Consider the following 12499-nt stretch of genomic DNA (forward strand, 5'->3'; position numbering starts at 1 on the left):
GATAGGGAACAGGACTTCCTTGGTGACTCAGTCAGTGGTAAAAATAATAATAATCTGCCTGCCAATGTAGGAGATACGGTTTCCATCCCTAATCTAAGAAGATCCTACATGCCTCAGAGCATCTAAGCCCATGCGCCAGTTATTCAGCCTGTGCTCTAGAGCTGGGGAGCTGCAACGACTGAGCCCACATGCCCTAATGAAGTCCACGTGCTCTAAAGCCTGTGCTCCACAGCAAGAGAATCCACCACACCTTGAGAGCCCATGCACTGCAACAAGAGAGTAGCCCCTGCTTGCCACAACTAGGAAAAAGCCCTATGCAGCAACGAAGACCCAGCACAGCCAAAAAGAAATAAATAAAAATAAAATTATATTTAGATATAAAAAGATAGGGAACAAACCCACTTCCTAAGATCAGAGGCTGAGATGGGAGAAGAACAGATCGTTGCAAACAACAGGAACACAGCTGCCTGATTGAGCTACATCCTGCCTGATTCTGGCCGCAGACATGGGTAAATCCGTTCAGGGATGGTGCCCCCTTTACCAATGGCCAAGGGCAGGAAGGACAAAGGCTTCTTTGATCATAAGATTATAAGGCATTTTACTCTGTGATGTGCTAAAGGCCTTCTGCTTTGAGGCCATACTGATTCTTCGTGACTTGTATTTTATCTTTACCCAGTAATTACAAGGTAGGCCGTGTGTGTGATGAAAAGGGGAGCTGGTAGTCATTGGTTCCCTTCCAAAAATATGTCCAAAAGCCTTCTAGTGGTGAGGGTCAAGGGTTGGAGGGAGGGCTCTGAACTCTGCCACGGAGCCCTGGTGCTTGGGAGAAGCTTCCATCTGCTGGCCTGGGCCAGGGACTTGCCTGCTCCTCAGCATCAGTCAAAAAAAAAAAAAAAAGACAAGTATGTGTTCCTACCATCCTGGGGACCCTGAAGACAACCAAGGCAATTGGGTGACGGTATCTTTGTCACCAGGTCTGCAGCTGAGAAGAGGACAATTAAAAGTACAAAAGAGGAAACTCCCTGGCAGTCCAGTGGTTGGGAATCCGCCTTCCAGTGTTGGGGATGCTGGGTTTGATCCCTCGCCAGGGAACTAGGATCCCTCGTGCCCACCAGTCAACTAAGCCCCCATTAGGCAACTGCTGAGCCCATGAACAGCACAATTGAGACTCCAGGCAGCCAAGTAAATAAAGAAATGAATAAAAAACTAGTACAAAAGGTAATCAGCAAAGAGACTTTTTGAAATGGCTTTTACAAATCTAATCAAGGGAACCCAAGGGCCCAAACAGTACACTGAATGTTGTTGAAACATTGCTGACATCGTGTTCTAGCAGTTGAAGTTTTTTGCTAATCAGTCTACCCTCTCACCAGACCCACACAAAAAAGAAAAGGTTTAAAACACACATGTTTGTAATTAAGCTCTGGAGTGGCATCCTCTGTCTGTTCCAGTGACCCACTGTGGGTGTGTTTTCTCATTCAGAGAAGCCCTTCTCCACATGTCATCCCGCTTTGACTCTCCTTGTTTGCAGGTCTCTCCAAAGTTTCCACGGAGAAGGCACTGGCAAGCCACTCCAGTACTCTTGCCTAGAAAATCCCATGGATGGAGGAGCCTGGTAGGCTGCAGTCCGTGGGGTCGCTAAGGGTTGGACACGACTGAGCGAATTCACTTCCACTTTTCACTTTCACACATTGGAGAAGGAAATGGCAACCCACTCCAGTGTTCTTGCCGGGAGAATCCCAGGGTCGGGGGAGCCTGTTTGGCTTCCGTCTATGGGGTCGCACAGAGTCGGACACGACTGAAGTGACTTAGCAGCAGCCAAAGTTTCCAAAAGGCACGATCCAAGCCTGACTGTCTCAATCTACTGAGTTAAGGATTTCCTAACTTCAGGGCTACATGAGCTGCAGAAGGGACCCATAAACAGAGAATGTGTATAGAATTCTGCTCTTTGAAAGGAGCTAAATGAGAGGGTTAGAAGTAGAAGTGGAAGCGGTGTCAAATTTTGTTTTCTTGGGCTCCAAAATCACTGCAGATGGTGACTGCAGCCATGAAATTAAAAGATGCTTGCTCCTTGGAAGGAAAGCTATGACTAACCCAGACAGTGCCTTAAAAAGCAGAGACATCACTTGGCAGACAAAGGTCTGTCTAGACAAAGCTATGGTTTTTCCAGTAGTCAGGTATGGATGTGATAGTTGGGCCATAAAGAAGGCTGAGCGTAGAAGAATTGATGCTTTTGAACTGTGGTGTTGGAGAAGACTCTTGAGAGTCCCTTGGACTTCAAGGAGATCAAACCAGTCAATGCCAAAGGAAATCAACCCTGAATTCATTGGAAGGACTGTTGCTAAAGCTGAAGCTCCAATACTTTGGCCACCTGATGGAAAGAGGCAACTCATCGGAAAAGACCTTGGTCCTGGGAAAGACTGAAGGCAAGAGAAGAGAGGGCGATAGAGAAAGGGATGGTTGGATGGCATCACCAACTCAATGAACATGAGTCTGAGCAAACTCTGGGAGAGAGTGGAGGACAGAGGAGCCGGGCGTGCTGCAGTCCATGGGGTCGGACACGACTTAGAGGCTGAGGAACAGCAAAGTGAGACGGATGTCGCTGGCGACGTCTTCCGAGCGGGTCAACAGTACTGATCAATCTCCCTGACCCCGGGGAGTCCCTTTGAGGCCAAGGCGCTGGGGGTGGGGGAAACCCACCCGAAGATCCTCGGCGGGGCGGGAGGGCTAGGGGCACCCCTCTGCAGGGTTTCTGACCATTGGCTTTGGGATGCTGAGGGCTGGGGCTGGAGAAGGCGTCCTCCCGGCCGGGAAGCCGCGTGCGCCCTGCGGATGCTGGGGACACTGGTGAGCGAACTCCCGGGCCTCGACCTGGCGCGCGCGGCGAGTCGGCGGCTCCCGCCCGGTCACCTGAGCGGGGCCAGCTGGCTCCGCGGGGGCGACGCGTCCCCGGCCCCTCCAGCCCGCGCCCGGCCGCGAGCCCAGAGCCGGCCGGCCGCCGCATGCCGCCGCCCATTGGCTGGCACGGGCGGCCCGCTCCCGCCCCGCCCCGCCATTGGCCGCGGCCGCCGCGGGCCCCGCGCGCCAGCCGGGGCTGACATCACGCGGCCTGAGGCGGCGGCGGCGCCCCCGGCCCAGCCCGCAGCCCCCCTCGGCACAGGCGCCGCCGCGGGGCCCGGCGGAGGATGGTGCGCGGCGCGCCCGGGGCCCCCCGCCGCCGCCGCCGCCGGAGCCGCAGCGCCCAGGCAGGAGCGGGCCGCGGCGCGCAGCCGACCCCCGCACCGGACGCGGGGCGAGCGGCCGCCGCGCTGAGGCGCCCAGGGCGGCGCGGGCGCAGCGGCCATGGGGGCCCTGACCAGCCGGCAGCACGCGGGTGTGGAGGAGGTGGACATCCCGTCCAATTCCGTGTACCGCTACCCGCCCAAGTCCGGTGAGCGCGCCCGGGGCTGCGAGGAGGTCGCGATGCCCCCGCGCGGGGGGACCCGGGGGCCCAGGGCACCCAGAGGCCGACGGCGCTGCAGAGCCATCTCGGAGGGTGGGAGGTGTTGGACCAGGTCTGAGGGGCTGCTTTAGAGCCCTTGGCGGCGGTCGCCGGGGTGGGCAGCCCCTCCGCCGGGGGCTGGGAGCGGCCTGCGAGCCATCGGGTCCTGTGACGGAGACGTGCGCTCGGGGGGACTGCGGCTCCGAGAGGCGGGGTGTCCACGGCGCAGGCCGGGCCCCTTCCTTCCCGCCCGGTGCCCGGGCCCCCTCAGGACCCGAGGGTGAGGTGGAACGGGTTGGCATCCGAAGCAGGCACCTGTGCTAGGTGCTGGCCTTGGTGGCCTCCGGAGAAGGAGGCACGGGTTTGAATTAGGTTCTCCGGGTTCGGGTTGCGGGGCGGGCGGGGGAGCTGCTGGAGGATGGAGACCGAAAATGCGTTTGCTGTTGCGGGTGCTTTTTCAAGAGGCTGTCAGAAGGAAGAAGGAGTTTAACAGAAATGTATCAGAGTCATTCGGGTTGTCACTTTGCCAGAGTAGTGGCAAACCTGTCATTTGGAATGAGAATAGCCCTGGGATAGGGCACAGGTATTGACAATGTCTAGAAGTATTATGTTTGTTTTCAGAATCATTAAAAAGGATAAATGTCTCCAGCCTCTGGCTTGTAGCATAAATATTGGAAGTGGAGGAGAATTTTGACAGCACAGAGAGGCTTACAAGTGGATTGAGCACCAGCCAATTCAAAACTGCTGGCCTAAGACCTAACTCCTGGCTCTTTGTTTTTCAATACTTTTTCTCAAGACTTCTGGGGACCCATGGCTACCATCTTCCCTTCGTTTTTGGACCTGATGGGGATTTTCATGATCTTGGAGAGATGTCAGAATTACAGCAGTAGAATAAAGACATGCTAATTCGATGAGCTGGTTTCTCAGCAGTCAATCCAGTTTGTGCCAGGTGAAAGCTGGGTCCAGACAATGAACCTGCACCCTGCGGTGTGTCTGCCAGGGCCGTGTTGCACACTGCTTTTGTGCCAAAGAATGAATCGTTGCAGACATGAATATGCTTTTGAGCTGCTTCAGTACAGTCTGAGATCAAGGGAGGCATCATTACTGTTTTAATAAAGCTCTGGCTAATTATGGCTGTATGAACCCAGTGCTAAAGGAGGCATACATTTTGCTTTTTAGTCGACAAAAATATACACAATTATTTGTGGGCTTTTCTGAAATCACTTAACTTTTATTGATTAGCATATGGAGCGTGTTTTGCTGAACTTGGAGTTTGCAGTGGAGTTCACTGCCTCAGAAGAGTATTCATCCATCCTTCACTTATGGGAATAAGCATAGGTCGATCAAAGTCCCCAAAGGATATTGATGCAACTGTGGATCTTGGATGATGATAATAAAAGGGTAATGGACCAAACTGAAACTTTTCCCTAACCATCACCCTCCAGTCTTAAATCATCTCCGCTCTACCAATCTTTTTTAGAAGTTTCACCTAATGGTAACTCATTTTTTTAATCAGAGCTTTTGCATGAGAGAAATCTTTGTAGCAAGTGGACAAAATTTTGTATGTTGAACGTAAAACACAGAAAACAGAAATCAGAACATTCATGTCCCAGTCGGCAGACCTCTGTGTACTTGAAAATTGTGTACTTGGTGTACATGCACTAGTCTAGAGGCATCTGTTGTCTTTCACTTGATCTTTATCATTATTATTGTTTTATTTATTTGGCTGTGTCGCCACTTTCCAGCGCACAATCTTTCTCTGCAGAGAATGGACTCTCTCTAGGACTATCTCTAGTTGTGGCTCGAAGGTTCAGTAGTTACAGCACAGAGGCTTAGTTGTTCCGTGGCATGTGGGATCTTGGTTCCCTGACCAGGGATCGAATCTTTGTCCCCTGCATTACAAGGCAGATGCAGGTCCCTCATGTGATCTTTAAATTTACCTGACTATTGGATTATAATATTTTTTGTTTTTTTGGCCGGGCAGTGCAGCATACAAATCCCTACCAGAAATCAGACTGATGCCTCCTGCATTGGAGGCTTGGAGTCTTGACTGCTGGACCATCAGGGCAGTCCCTGGATTATAGTATTTGAGTTCCAAAGGAACCTTGCAGAGAATCTGGCCCCCAGTCCATTCATTTGGTGGGTAAGAAAATGGAGACTCAGAGAAGTGAGTTGGTAAAGGCCAAGGTTACCCAGCAAGTTACTGCTGGGTAAGTTACTAAACCATCAGCCTCTGCCTTTCTTTAGGAATTGGATTTTGAATTCACCCTTGATGATTTGTGGAATGGAGGCTATTCTGCATCAGTAATGGTCAAAACTCAGAGGCCTGTCTCCCTGTTGAAGGATCAGACTGGGTTGATCTTGAGGTCTCCCTGTCTTTGGTACTGAGAGTGGAACAAAGCAAACAGCAGAATCAGCTTTCTCCGGGTGACCAGCCTGGCTGAGGTGGGACTGCCCTCTGGCTCACTATGAAGTCTCTATAACTCCACAGCGAGCACAAGGTCATCTGTCCCTGTCATGATGGTCACAGTGCCCAGCAGAAATTGGTTTTCTGCTTTTTGTATTTTTAAAGGAACCCCTTAATTTTGTACGCACGTTGACCTGGAAACATTTGAAAGATATTGAGAACAGCTGATTTCATGTTGGCACTTGGGTTTATAGTTGTTGTTTTTTTTCTTTACTAGAGATAGGCGAAAATAAAATGGCCTAAAATTGTTTGGAATTAATTATTTTTTTGAATTAGTCATATAGTCACATAGGGCAAAGTTGAAAAGAATGAAAAGGCACACAGTGAGAGTCTAGTTCTCACAGTGCCTGGTCATCCACCCAGGTCCTCCCTGTACGCCGCCCATACCTACCTAACCACTTTCTGGAATTCTTCCAGAGTTTCTTGTGTAACTACAAGTGTCACTACTTAGACTGCTCTGCACGTGTTTTGTTTTGGTTTTTTTACTTTCAAAGACATTGGAGAGCTTTTTCTATTATCTGCATATTAGGGTTTTTTGTTGTTGTTGCTGTTATTGTTGTTCTTTTAAAAAATGAAACAACTGTACAACCTTCCTTGGTGTGTGCCTGCTATCAGTTTCTCATAGTCTCCTACTGGTGAGCATTTGGAAGTGTCTTCCCGCCCCAACCTTTTACTATTACAAACAACACGGCAATGATTAATGTTGTACATATGTTCTCAGGCAATTTTTAGCTTTTTAAATAAATACACAAATATTAATCATTTAAATAACAGAAGGTATGATGGGGATTTGTTGCTGTAGAGTGTTTCTACATTAAAGCTGTTTTTAGCACTGTTCTGCACAGTGCTAAAAGGCACAGGGTTGTGCCTTTGTAATTTTTGAGTTAGAAGCCATTCTGTACTTTTAAATCCTCCTCTGAGATCTTTGTTTCTTTCAAAGCCCACGATCATTTGTTCAGCAAAGGTATGGTTTTGCTGAGGTGGTGTTTTTATGTGTGCAGGCCCAACTTTTGAAAGGTGTCCCCATATTGATAAGTCATTGGTTCTGTTTTACTCTGTCCAGGAAGAAATAGCATACCATAAAGATATTCATTTTAATTCAGTACCTGATAAATCTTCCCTCTTACATATTTGAGCAAATTGGAAAATAGTAATTCATTTTGCTCAGGTGTTAAGAGGGAAACCTATTATAAAAATTTAGAATGGGTTAGGGATAGTTAGGGGGTTTGGGATGGACATGTATACACGGTTGTATTTAAAATGGATAACGAACAGGGACCTACTCTATAGCACATGGAATTCTGCTCGATGTTACTTGGCAGCGTGGATGGAAGGGGAGTTTGGGGGAGAATGGTTACACGTATATTCATGGCTGAGTCCCTTTGCTGTTCACCTGAAACTATTCACAACATTGTTAATTGGCTATACTTCAATACAAAATAAAAAGTTAAAAACATAAAATTAAAAAAAAATTCAAAATGGTGAAACTTCCCTAGTGGTCCAGTGGTTAAGAATATGCCTTGCAATGCAGGGGATTAGATCCCTGGTTGGGAAACTAAGATCCCACATACCCTGGGGCAACTAAACCCGCACCCACACGCTGCAACTACTGAGCACCACTAGAGATCCCACATGAGGATCCTGCATGCTGCATCTCAGGCCTTATGCAGCCAAATAAATAAATAATTTCTAAAAGAGTAAATAAAATTCAGAATGGTAATCAGAGTCCTGGATAGCTAGCAACATCATTCTCCAAATTTTTTGTTGTATTGGAGTACATATATGCTTGTCAAGTAGGTCTGTCCTAGGGCAAGAGCAGTTTCTAAAGCATGGGTACTAAGTCTTTGCTGGTCATACAGTTATAAGTTTCTCTTAGCTTTGTTGTTGTTTAGTTGATAAGTCATGTCTGACTCTTTTGCAACCCCATGGACTGTAGCCGGCCAGGCTCCTATCCCAGGCAAGGATACTGGAGTGGGTTGCCATTTCCTTCTCCAGGGGTCTTCCCAACCCAGGGATCGAACCCTCGTCTCCTGCATTGGCAAGTGAATTCTTTACCACTGAGCTGCCAGGGAAACTTACTGCAGAATAAAGAATTATTTAGTTTTGGCAAATTTTGATTGATGCATTAACTAAAATTAAATAGGTCTCTTGGGACTTCCCTGGAAGTCCAAAGTTTAAGGCTTAGCCTTGTAACCAAGTGGGTGCAGGTTCGATCCATGGTCAGGGAGCTGGGATCCCACATGCCTTTTTTTTTTTTTTTTTAGGTAATTAATTTATTTTTTTCTTGGAGGCAAATTATTTTACAATATTATATTGGTTGGTTTTGCCATACATTGATATGAATTTGCCCTGGGTTTACATAAGTTCCCCCTCCTGAACCCCCCTCCGACCTCCCTCCTCCCTTTATCCTCCCTCTGGGTCATCCCCGCATGCCAGCCCCAAGCATCCTTTAACATGCATTGACCCTGAACTAGTGATTTGTTTCACATATGACAACATACGTGTTTCAATGCCATTCTCCCAAATAATCCCACCCTCACCCTCTCCCATAGAGTCCCAAAGACTGTTCTATACATCTGTGTCTCTTTTGCTGTCTCGTATACAGGGTTATCATTTGCATCTTTCTAAATTCCATATATATGTGTTAGTATACTGTATTGGTGTTTTTCTTTCTGGCTTACTTCACTCTGTATAATAGGCTCCAGTTTAAAAATATGGAACGCTTCACGAATTTGCGTGTCATCCTTGCGCAGGGGCCATGCTAATCTTCTCTGTATCGTTCCAATTTTAGTATATGTGCTGCCGAAGCGAGCACCCCACATGCCTTGAGGTCGAGAAAACCAAAACATTAAACAGAAACAATGTTGTAATAAATTCAATAAATACTTTAAAAATAGTCCACACATAAAAAAATATTTTTAAAAAGTAAAATTAAGTAGGTTTCACCTGACCTGCCTCTTGAGAAACCTGTATGCAGGTCAGGAAGCAACAGTCAGAACTGTACATGGAACAACCGACTAGTACCAAATAGGAAAAGGAGTGCGTCAAGGCTGTATATTGTCACCTTGCTTATTTAACTTATATGCAGAGTACATCATGAGGAACACTGGGCTGGAAGAAGCACAAGCTGGAATCAAGATTGCTGGGAGAAATATCAATAACCTTAGATATGCAGATGACACTACCCTTATGGCAGAAAGTGAAGAGGAACTAAAAAGCCTCTTGATGAAAGTGAAAGAGGAGAGTGAAAAGGTTGGCTTGAAGCTCAACATTCAGAAAACAAAGATCATGGCATCTGGTCCCATCACTTCATAAGAAAAACAGTGGAAACAGTGACAGACTTTATTTTTTTGGGCTCCAAAATCACTGCAGATGCTGATTGCAGCCATGAAATTAAAAGACGCTGACTCCTTGGAAGGAAAGTTATGACCAACCTTGATAATATATTAAAAATCAGAGACATTACTTTGCCAACAAAGGTCCATCTAGTCAAGGCTATGGTTTTTCCCGTGGTCATGTATGGATGTGAGAGTTGGACTGTGAAGAAAGCTGATTGCCGAAGAATTGATGCTTTTGAACTGTGGTGTTGGAGAAGACTCTTGAGAGTCCCTTGTAACGCAAGGAGATCCAACCAGTCCATTCTAAGGGAGATCGATCCTGGGTGTTCATTGGAAGGACTGATGCTAAAGCTGGAACTGCAATACTTTGGCCACCTCATGCGACCAGTTGACTCACTGGAAAAGACTCTGATGCTGGGAATGGTTGGGGGCGGGAGGAGAAGGGGACGACCGAGAATGAGATGGCTGGATGGCATCACTGACTCTGTGGACATGAGTTTGAGTGAACTCCGGGAATTGGTGATGGACAGGGAGGCCTGGCGTGCTGTGATTCATGGGGTCGCGGAGAGTCGGACACGACTAAGCGACTGAACTGAAGTGAACTGAACTGAACTAAAATTTTTAGCAAATACATTTAATACCATAATAAGGCTAGTGGTTGTTCTATTTAATGATGCAGTCATAAAGATCAAGAGTTCAAATGCTGGTATTATTTTTGAACACTTAAAAGGTGGTAATTCTACTTTCGAAACCTGCAGTATTTTTGCTTTATTTGTCCTTTACTTCGTTGAGAGCAGACTGATTTCTTTGACTTCTTGATTTTGTCTCATGATGAGGGCCTTTGGTTTCCTTATATGATAATGGTTGTGTTCTTTTGTTCCTTAGCAACTCTTTTCTCTTTCTTTTTATTACTGTCAGTTGGGCACTGAGGTACTGTGCTGCGTGCTAGTGTATACATTCTGATCCTGGGATTTTGATGCCTATGGCAAGCATCAGGATCAGTTCAGTTCAGTTCAGTCGCTCAGTCGTGTCTGACTTTCCGCGACCCCATGAATCACAGCACGCCAGGCCTCCCTGTCCATCACCAACTCCCGGAGTTCACTCCAACTCATGTCCATCGAGTCGGTGATGCCATCCAGCCATCTCATTCTCAGTCGTCCCCTTCTCCTCCCGCCCCCAACCATTCCCAGCATCAGAGTCTTTTCCAGTGAGTCAACTCGTCGCATGAGGTGGCCAAAGTATTGCAGTTCCAGCTTTAGCATCAGTCCTTCCAATGAACACCCAGGTTTGATCTCCTTTAGAATGGACTGGTTGGATCTCCTTGCGTTACAAGGGACTTTCAAGAGTCTTCTCCAGCACCACAGTTCAAAAGCATCAGTTCTTCAGCGATCAGCTTTCTTCACAGTCCAACTCTCACATCCATACATGACCACGGGAAAAACCATAGCCTTGACTAGACGGACCTTTGTTGGCAAAGTAATGTCTCTGCTTTTTAATATATTATCAAGGTTGGTCATAACTTTCCTTCCAAGGAGTAAGCGTCTTTTAATTTCATGGCTGCAATCAGCATCTGCAGTGATTTTGGAGCCCAAAAAAATAAAGTCTGACACTGTTTCCACAGTTTTTCCATCTATTTCCCATGAAGTGATGGGACCAGATGCCATGATCTTTGTTTTCTGAATGTTGAGCTTCAAGCCAACCTTTTCACTCTCCTCTTTCACTTTCGTCAAGAGGCTTTTTAGTTCCTCTTCACTTTCTGCCATAAGGGTGGTGTCATCTGCATATCTGAGGTTATTGCTATTTCTCCCAGCAATCTTGATTCCAGCTTGTGCTTCTTCCAGCCCAGTGTTCCTCATGATGTACTCTGCATATAAGTTAAATAAGCAAGGTGACAATATACAGCCTTGACGTACTCCTTTTCCTATTTGGAACCAGTCTGTTGTTCCATGTACAGTTCTGACTGTTGCTTCCTGACCTGCATACAGGTTTCTCAAGAGGCAGGTCAGGTGGTCTGGTATTCCCATCTCTTTCAGAATGTTCCACAGTTTATTGTGATCCACACAGTCAAAGGCTTTGGCGTAGTCAGTGAAGCAGAAATAGATGTTTTTCTGGAACTCTCTTGCTTTCTCCATGATCCAGTGGATGTTGGCAATTTGATCTCTGGTGCCTCTGCCTTTTCTAAAACCTGCTTGAACATCTGGGAGTTCATGGTTCACATATTGCTGAAGCCTGGCTTGGAGAATTTTGAGCATGACTTTACTAGCGTCATGCTCAAAGTCATTTGAGCACAATTGCGTCAAATTGTGCGGTAGTTTGAGCATTCTTTGGCATTGCCTTTCTTTGGGATTGGAATGAAGACTGACCTTTTCCAGTCCTGTGGCCACTGCTGAGTTTTCCAAATTTGCTGGCATATTGAGTGCAGCACTTTCACAGCATCATCTTTCAAGATTTGAAATAGCTCAACTGGAATTCCATCACCTAGAAGCCCTCAAATCAACTTTGTAGTTCATGATGTGTGTCACAGAAGGGAGGATTAACAATACAGGCTATATGGCGGCTGTATCACCAGGGTTCTCCAGAGAAAGAGAACCAGTAGGAGATGTATACATATAATTGGCCTCCATTATTGTGAGGCTGACAAATCTGAAAGTTGTAGGGCTGGCCAGCAAGCTGGATTCTCAGGAAATGATGTATTCGTCAGTCTGAAATCTGTAGGACAGGCTGCCAGACAAGGAACTCAGGCAGGATTTCTGTGTTCATTTTTTTTTCCCCCAGACTTTAAACTTTTTATTTTGCACTGGGGTGTAGCCAGTTAGCAATGTTGTGGTAGTTTCAGGTGGACAGCACAGGGACTCAGCCATACATATGTGTGTAAGTCTTACAGCGGAATTCCTTTTCCTCTGGGAAACCTCAGTTTTGTCTTTTAAAGCCTTCAACTGATTGGATGAAGCCCACCCACATTATCCAGGTTAATCTCTTGTACTTAAGGCAACTAATTATAAAGGTTAATTACATCTATAAAATACCTTCACAGCAATGTCTGGATTAGTGTTTGGACAAACAACTGACCACCATAGCCCTAGCCAAGTTGACATCAAAATTAACAATCATAGTTCAGTTCAGTTCAGTTCAGTTCAGTTCAGTTCAGTTCAGTCGCTCAGTCGTGTCCGACTCTCCGCGACCCCATGAATCACAGCACGCCAGGCCTCCCTGTCC

General features: G+C 46.8%; 1 protein-coding gene and 1 non-coding gene across 2 annotated transcripts in view; one reads left to right on the forward strand and one right to left on the reverse strand.

The window, feature by feature from the left end:
- Positions 1-3125: 3125 nt before the first annotated feature.
- Positions 3126-12499, forward strand: part of RNF157 (ring finger protein 157) — an 81887-nt gene continuing 72513 nt past the window's right edge. Inside the window, exon 1 of the mRNA XM_055408538.2 lies at positions 3126-3427. Coding sequence (XP_055264513.2) covers positions 3340-3427 — 88 coding nt within the window. The 5' untranslated portion in view covers positions 3126-3339. The remainder of the gene's footprint in view (positions 3428-12499) is intronic.
- Positions 8654-8760, reverse strand: LOC129544892 (U6 spliceosomal RNA). The gene has a single exon (XR_008683629.2). It is a non-coding gene; the product is annotated as a U6 spliceosomal RNA (small nuclear RNA).

Source organism: Moschus berezovskii, chromosome 20 (genome assembly GCF_049115385.1).
Source record: "Moschus berezovskii isolate FMDL1 chromosome 20, NW_MosBer_1.0, whole genome shotgun sequence".
Classification (NCBI taxonomy): domain Eukaryota; kingdom Metazoa; phylum Chordata; class Mammalia; order Artiodactyla; family Moschidae; genus Moschus; species Moschus berezovskii.